Source organism: Osmerus mordax, chromosome 9 (assembly GCF_038355195.1).
Source record: "Osmerus mordax isolate fOsmMor3 chromosome 9, fOsmMor3.pri, whole genome shotgun sequence".
NCBI classification, from domain to species: Eukaryota; Metazoa; Chordata; class Actinopteri; order Osmeriformes; family Osmeridae; genus Osmerus; species Osmerus mordax.
The window spans coordinates 1,997,634-2,005,133 of record NC_090058.1 but is presented as its reverse complement, the minus strand read 5'-3'; the positions used below and the strand labels follow the sequence as shown (position 1 = coordinate 2,005,133).

Below are 7,500 nucleotides of genomic sequence, written 5' to 3'. Positions count from 1 at the left end.
CAGCACGGCCGAGAGGTGCTACCGCTCCCACTCCCGGAGCTCCGTCCTCCAGGGCCTGCCCTTCGGAGGAGTGCCCACCGTCCTCGCCATCAACGTGGTCCTTTGGATGGTAGGCCGCTGATGCACACACACACACCACACACGTTCATACACACATATATACACACCACACACGCACACACACTATAACCTTACCACTAACAGTCTAAGTGGATTACTTCCCTTCTCATCGCTGTAGCCTTTCAGCGCTTCGTGGGAGTATAATCTCACTGACATGACAGCATGAGCTCACAGGAGGCATCCCTCTGTAAACTGTGTTCAGTATCAACTCTAATCAGTTTCCTTTGTCTTTACAGTAATCTCGGGCTCTGATACAAATAGATCAGTTCCCCATGTGATGTTCAGACTGGTGACAGATCAAGGCATGGATACCCTCTCCTTCCCCAGATAATAATAGCCTTCAGGATCTTCCTCCTCTGTTCTGCTGTCTGTCCTGATCCTCACGTTGTTTATTATCAGCCCTCGTCTACAAGCTCTCCGCTCTCATTTGCTCGCTTAGATTTGCTGCCTGGTTGTCCTGACAACACAGAGGGTTAATCGTTAGTGTCTTAATGACGAGGCCGAGTCAAGCTGCGTTCCCCGGGGGCCGCAGCCCACCTCAGCTCCCTGTGTCACGTCATCACACTGATCATTCTCTGGGACTGAGACACAGGAGACAGACCAGCACTCAGAGATGGGCTCTGGACAGACAGACAGACAGAAAAGGAAGGAAAGAGAGAGAGAGACGTACAGAGAGACAGCGACACAGACAGAGAGGAAAGAGAGACAGGCAGAGAGGAAAGAGAGACAGGCAGAGAGGAAAGAGAGACAGGCAGAGATGAAAGAGAGACAGGCAGAGATGAAAGAGAGACAGACAGGCAGAGAGGAAAGAGAGACAGGCAGAGAGGAAAGAGAGACAGGCAGAGAGGAAAGAGAGACAGACAGAGAGGAAAGAGAGACAGAGAGGAAAGAGAGACAGACAGAGAGGAAAGAGAGACAGAGAGGAAAGAGAGACAGGCAGAGAGGAAAGAGAGACAGACAGAGAGGAAAGAGAGACAGGCAGAGAGGAAAGAGAGACAGGCAGAGAGGAAAGAGAGACAGACAGAGAGGAAAGAGAGACAGACAGAGAGGAAAGAGAGACAGGCAGAGAGAAAAGAGAGACAGACAGACAAAGCACACAGAGCTGATGAGCACCAGTTAGATGTGAGCATCAGAGTGTGAGCGGCATCATTCTCCACGGCTCAGTCAAGGTTTCTCTGATCACCAACGCATGACCAGCGAGACATGAATCACTCTCCCTCGTCCATGAGAACTCTCCTCTAATGCTCATCCTCTCATCCTGACCTACAGGAACATACTTACGGTTCAAATGAGGAAATGATTTATGGTCAACTGTACATATAGTTAGATAGTCAGAACCTTGGGCTGGCATTTGTGTTTGTCAACAGTCACTCATCACTCTTCTGTTGCTATATATATAGACATCTCACCCAAGGCTTCTAATTTCTGTCAAATGTTGTTCATATTTTAGATGAATGAATCATATTCCTCTATTTCTTTCCTCTCTCTCTTCCTTTCTATTTTACTCTCTCTCTCTCTCTCTATCCCTCCTATTCGCTTTCTCTCTCCTTCCTCTCTCTTCCTCTCTTTTTCATCCTCTCTCTTCCTCTCACTTTCTCTGTCATCTCTCTCTACTTCTTCCTCTCTCTCTCACAGTTATTCTCCCCATCCCCCCTCCTGTTAAGGATACGTGGGTCTATTCACAGTTGCCTCTATTGACCACTCTCAAACTCTAGTCATTAGTCTTGTGTATGTCTTTCCTGTGTGTGTGTATCTGTGTGTCTGTGTGTGTTCACACTGACCTCTCCCCAGTAGTTTCCAAGACAACCACATACGACTCTTATAGAAAACAACAGCTCCTTATAGCTGCTGAATTTGGGACCTTCTTTTCTTTGTGTTCCTCATGGGAATAGCTCAACACATCTCCAATACAAGAGAGAACATCTGTTTGGGTCATATGCAGACATGTATTCATTTAGCAGATGCTTTGATGTTTTAAAACGGCATCTGAAGATATGGATGCATCGTGTAAACCAAGAGACGGTGTTTACATTTAGTCATTTAGCAGACGCTCTTAGCGTCTTTGCGTGTGTGTTTGTGTGTGTGTGTGTTTGTGTGTGTGTGTGTGTGTGTGCGTGTGTGTGTGTGAGCGTGTTAATATTCACACATGTCTGCGTGTTGACGTGAACGTCCACTCCCATGTTCCGTGCCTTTCTGCTGTGTTCCAGTTCCTGCTGCTGATCTTCTCGTGTGTGAGGAAGGCGGCATGGGGCTACGGCCGCCTGGCCCTGCTGGTGGAGAACGACAGGTAACCCCCTCCTCACAGCCTCCTCCCTCCACACACACTGAGCCTGTGACTGCCTGGGGCTCCACCCGTCAAACCCACAGTCAAGATGGAGTAATCTGTCATTAGAACGCTGCTCGCGTAGTCTGTACTCCTGGACGGTAGCTCCCTCTCCTGGGAGGAGACGGTACTGCACAGGAAGGATTTTTCTCCAGGGGGACTCCCTGTTTATTGGGTCTGGAAATGGTACTGCCGCACAAAATATAGACTCACAGTACACAGACAGACAGACATGCGGACAGATAGACAAAACAGGCAGGCAGGCACACACACACTGTGTTCTCCAGGTATTGGACTGCCCTGTGTTTCCAGAACAGCTCAGGTTTAGGAGTTCAGAACCTCTCAGTGTTCTGCGTGGGTCCTCTGAGGCTCTGCCTGATCTAAACTCCGCTCTGCCGTGCGAGCCACGGGTTGATTACTTCTGCCTGACCTGCAGCGGTTCTCCGCCGTCCCGGGGGCCGGGGCATCTGTGTTCCTGCGAGCGGGAGACAGTGGTGCTAATTGAATCATGCTGCTTAAAGTGCCGCGCTGTAGAGTCGTCAGCTACAGGGCCCGCAGGGAAACATCCCCAAACCTTATCATCTCATCGCCTCATTGGATTTCTAAGAACACTGTCCATCCTGATCATTCCCTGCCGTCACAGATACCCTGTTAGTCTGCTGTAGCTGCTTGGCAGGGCATATGTGGACAGGCTAACTGTATCACTGGAACTAATTCCTTCAGTTGTGAATCAGTTGTTCCAGTTGTACAAGTTTAGCAATCATTGTTGTAATGATTTTGTTGTTTGTCTCCACTACCCCCCCACCATCTTCTTCCTTCCCCCCACCCCTACTTCCTGCCCCCCCTACCCCTACTTCCTGCCCCCCCTACCCCTACTTCCTGCCCCCCTACCCCTAACGTCCTGCTCCCACCAGCCTGACGTCCCTGTTCTACGGAGAGCCGAGCGAGAAGGAGAAGTCTCCTTCAGAGTCCAGCCCCTCTGACTCTGACACCAAGGACCTGGTGAGTCCTGCTGTCACGCCCGGTGTCCTCCCTAGCCAAGCCCTAGTGTGCCAGACGTCCCTCATCTGGAACTGGTGAAAGATCCAGCTGTGGAGATGAGGACTAACCAAGCCTGCAATGGACAAGAGAAAGCAGACCACAGGAGTCAGCTCCTCCTGTGAGTGAGAGAGAGTCTGAGACAGAGAGAGAGAGAGAGAGAGAGAGAGAGAGAGAGAGAGAGAGAGAGAGAGAGAGAGAGAGAGAGAGAGACAAAGAGAGAGAGAGAGATACAGAGAGAGAGAGAGAGAGAGAGAGAGATACAGAGAGAGAGAGACACAGAGAGAGAGAGACACAGAGAGAGAGAGAGACACAGAGAGAGAGAGACACAGAGAGAGACAGAGATACAGAGAGATACAGAGAGAGAGAGACACAGAGATACAGAGAGAGAGAGACAGAGAGAGAGAGTGCTCCCCTCCTGGACAGTGACACATCGTTCCCCCCAGGCAGCAGTCATCGCCCCATGCCCGTTCCTCAGACCCAGCCTGCAGTAAAGTGGTGAACGCCTCGGGCTAGACGGGCTAGACCTATTAAACCTCCTCAGCCCCTCCAGCCTGCGTGGAGGCAGCACGGGCACTGATGTTATGCAAATGACAGATGCAATCCTGTCCAGACAAGTGGTGTGCTCGGCCTTCCACATCTGTCATCTGTTGTCTTTAATAAGCGATCCACTGACTGTTTAATGTCCTCCTCCTCCAGGGTTTCTGCTCGTGGCTGACATCACTCTACCATATGAAGTAAGTACAGGACTCTTCTCTCTCTCACCCTCCCTCCTTCCATCCTAGCTTCTTCTTCTCCTTATTTATTGTCACTCGTTCAAAAGCTGATGTCATCGTGAAATGCGAATGCTCGTGTTATATGCCATTAAGCAGCGAAAACAAACAACTCTTCTACGGACGTTTGCGTCGTGGTTTACCAGCAAATATTTGTGCTCGCTCGAGCATGACTACTCTCAACAGATTTAAGACCGTTAAAAAAGTACGACTTCCTCCGTGTCCATGGTTTCCAGAGTATTATGGTGGAGTTTGGTCGCTTCACAGCTGTTTTTAGCTCTTGTGTAAGTATCTGCTGTGTACCTCACCCACGGCACCCTGGGAAAGAGAGAAGCATGTGCGTTCTCAATGTGTGGCCTGCCATGGGACCAGCATGCACCTCCTGTTTTTACTGTTTTACGAGACGACAGGGTTAGTTGTCTCTCCTGTCAGGGCTCCCCTCTCTGACCGCAGCGCTGGCACCAGAGGAAGGGCTCAGCTCTGTGAGGACTAGGCCCCACTGTCTCTCCTCAACCCTCCCTCGCTCTGTGAGGACTAGGCCCCACTGTCTCTCCTCAACCCTCCCTCGCTCTGTGAGGACTAGGCCCCACTGTCTCTCCTCAACCCTCCCTCGCTCTGTGATGACTAGGCCCCACTGTCTCTCCTCAACCCTCCCTCGCTCTGTGGAGTCTCCACAGGGGGCTTAGACTCCATGGGGGGGGAGTTTACCCTCCAGGGGCAGCCAGAAATAGACCCCAACCCCCCCCCCCCCCCCCCCAGCCCCCCCACCCACCCTCGAAGCCTACTGAACGTGTCTGTTTCATCTCCGCAGGGATGAGGAGATCCGGAGCAAGTGTGGCATCGACGCCGTCACCTACCTGTCGTTTCAGCGGCACATCATCCTGCTAGTGACAGCGGTCTGTCTGATGTCCTTGGCCATCATCCTGCCTGTCAACTTTTCCGGGAACCTCCTGGGTAATTTGGAGCTCTCGCTGGGTCTGGCAGGGGCTGGGAGCCTCTGGGCTATCCTAGACACCAGTGGAGCTGGAGGAACACCTAGCAGGACACACATGGAGGCCACACACACACACATACACCACAGCTGCAAACACAAATCCTGCACTCATTTTCTCTTTTGGGATTGAATTAGTGGTGAGGTCTTCCTCGAGCCATAGAGTAGACTATAAATAGTAAAACAAACCCCCTAAAAAAGGTTTTCCCAGTTCCTTCTAACACACACTTGGTGTCCAAGTCAGTTTTAACGGTATACAACATGCGACTGCTGAACAGCAAAATAAATGGTATTTGGCAGTTTAGTGTTTTTTTCCCCACCGAATGATGTGAGCTCCCAGAGAGAATGTTGAGGCGAGCCAGTAAAGGTTTACTTTGAGGAGGCTCACCACTCAGTAGTTATTGCTGTTGGCTGTCATCTATATGGACCAGTGTGTCACCACCACCTCTCGTTAAGGAACCCACACCCATATAGCGGCTGCCATAGCAACGGCACACACACATCGCATGCACATGAAAATAGCGAAGTGAGACATTGTCGTAATCTTGAGGGTCCTGTTTTCAGTTATCACTGGACGGAAAATGCTTTCTGTGTTTGATCATATCGCCTCTCTTTACGTCATGTGATTGCACACACGTAAAATATATTACTAGTTGTTTCATCTATCACTGTCCTGTCGTTTTTACAGGAGACAGCCCTGAAAACTTTGGGAGAACAACATTGGCTAATGTTCCTGCAAAGTAAGAACAAACCTGACATTTCCCATCTTCAGGAAAGTCAGTTGACATCAGACCCTGTCATACTGAATGAGCTGACATCAGACCCTGTCATACTGAATGAGCTGACATCAGACCCTGTCATACTGAATGAGCTGACATCAGACCCTGTCATACTGAATGAGCTGACATCAGTGTGGTGTGGAGGTGGTGTCTCTCCAACAGCTGACGTCTCTGTACTTCCTGTCTCCTCAGGGACAGCTTCCTGTGGCTCCACAGCACCTTCGCTCTGCTCTACTTCATCATCACGGTGCTCTGCATGGCCCACCACTCCTCACACCTGGAGTACAGGGAGGACGAGAAGGTCTGTGTGTGTGTGCGTGGGAGTGTGTGGGAGTGTGTGCAGTATGTGTGTCTGTGTTTGGACTGGGGCTTGTCTTCATCAGTTCTCATCTGAACACGGTGTTGCTTCTGGCAGGTGGCCCGAACCCTGATGATCACCTCCATCCCGAGAGAGATCGCAGACCCGGGACTCATCACCAAGCACTTCCAGTAAGGATGCCTCTTCTCTGCCTTCCCTTCCGCCATAGAGACTACAGCCACATGTGAGGTGTGTGACTGTGTGTGTGTGTGTCTGTGCGTGTGTGTGTCTGTGTGTGTGTGTGCGTGTGTGTGTGTCGTTCCAGTGAGGCCTACCCCAGCTGCACTGTCACCGACATCCGCTTTGGGTACAACGTTCACAAGCTGATGAGGCTGGACACAGAGAGGTACGATGCCCCGGTTACACTCACAGCACGGGGACAGTTCAGCTTTCAACTTCATTTACCATTTTGTTAGAAGTACAGATACAGCTACAGGTACAGGTACATTATGATTCTTTGGTCCTGCTCTTGACAACCCCTAGCAGACGATCTAAACCTGTAAGAAATGATCCAAACCTCTAACCTAAGTGAGCTGCTACTGACCTGTAGTTGTACTAATCTACGTATTAGTAGAATATTAGAAGTTATAGAAGTTATGTAAAGAGGAATGATCCCTGTGGTAACGGTGGTATTCACCCTCCATGTGGTGTTCTGCAGACGGAAGGCGATGAAAGGAAGGCTGTATTTCACCACCAAGACCCAGAAGGAGGGGAAGATCATGATTAAGACCCACCCCTGCGCCCAGATCCTCTGCTGTGATCTGTTTGGCTTCGAGCAGGTAGGTTCTCACAAACACGACGCGTTGGCTGTTGTCCGCCACTAGGTGGCAGCGCAAACCTGAACTAGGATGGAGCTACTGCAGCGGCCCCTGTTGGTTTATGCTCCTTCACGGTCGCTGAGCTCCACTCTGACCCTGACAGAGCCGTTGGCGTATTGCTGTGTCTCCCTGGACAGGTGGAAGCAGAGCAGTACTACAGCGAGCTGGAGGAGAAACTGACAGATGAGTTCAACGCTGAGAAGAACCGCATCTCTCTGAAGAGGCTGGGCGTGGCCTTCGTCACCTTCAGGGACGAGAGGATGACAGCTGTGTGAGTGAGCTACGCCGTTCCCACGACCA

At 50.8% G+C, this 7,500-nt stretch overlaps 1 protein-coding gene across 1 annotated transcript in view; it reads left to right on the top strand.

Annotated features, from left to right (window-relative positions):
• The window catches only part of tmem63c (transmembrane protein 63C), a 15,175-nt gene that overhangs the window by 101 nt on the left and 7,574 nt on the right, over positions 1 to 7,500 (top strand). The window contains exons 1-11 of the mRNA XM_067242558.1: positions 1 to 109; positions 2,328 to 2,407; positions 3,358 to 3,445; positions 4,181 to 4,218; positions 5,066 to 5,208; positions 5,934 to 5,985; positions 6,217 to 6,325; positions 6,440 to 6,513; positions 6,648 to 6,728; positions 7,041 to 7,161; positions 7,338 to 7,471. The exon at positions 1 to 109 is cut by the window's left edge and continues 101 nt beyond it. Coding sequence (XP_067098659.1) covers positions 1 to 109; positions 2,328 to 2,407; positions 3,358 to 3,445; positions 4,181 to 4,218; positions 5,066 to 5,208; positions 5,934 to 5,985; positions 6,217 to 6,325; positions 6,440 to 6,513; positions 6,648 to 6,728; positions 7,041 to 7,161; positions 7,338 to 7,471 — 1,029 coding nt within the window. The remainder of the gene's footprint in view (positions 110 to 2,327; positions 2,408 to 3,357; positions 3,446 to 4,180; positions 4,219 to 5,065; positions 5,209 to 5,933; positions 5,986 to 6,216; positions 6,326 to 6,439; positions 6,514 to 6,647; positions 6,729 to 7,040; positions 7,162 to 7,337; positions 7,472 to 7,500) is intronic.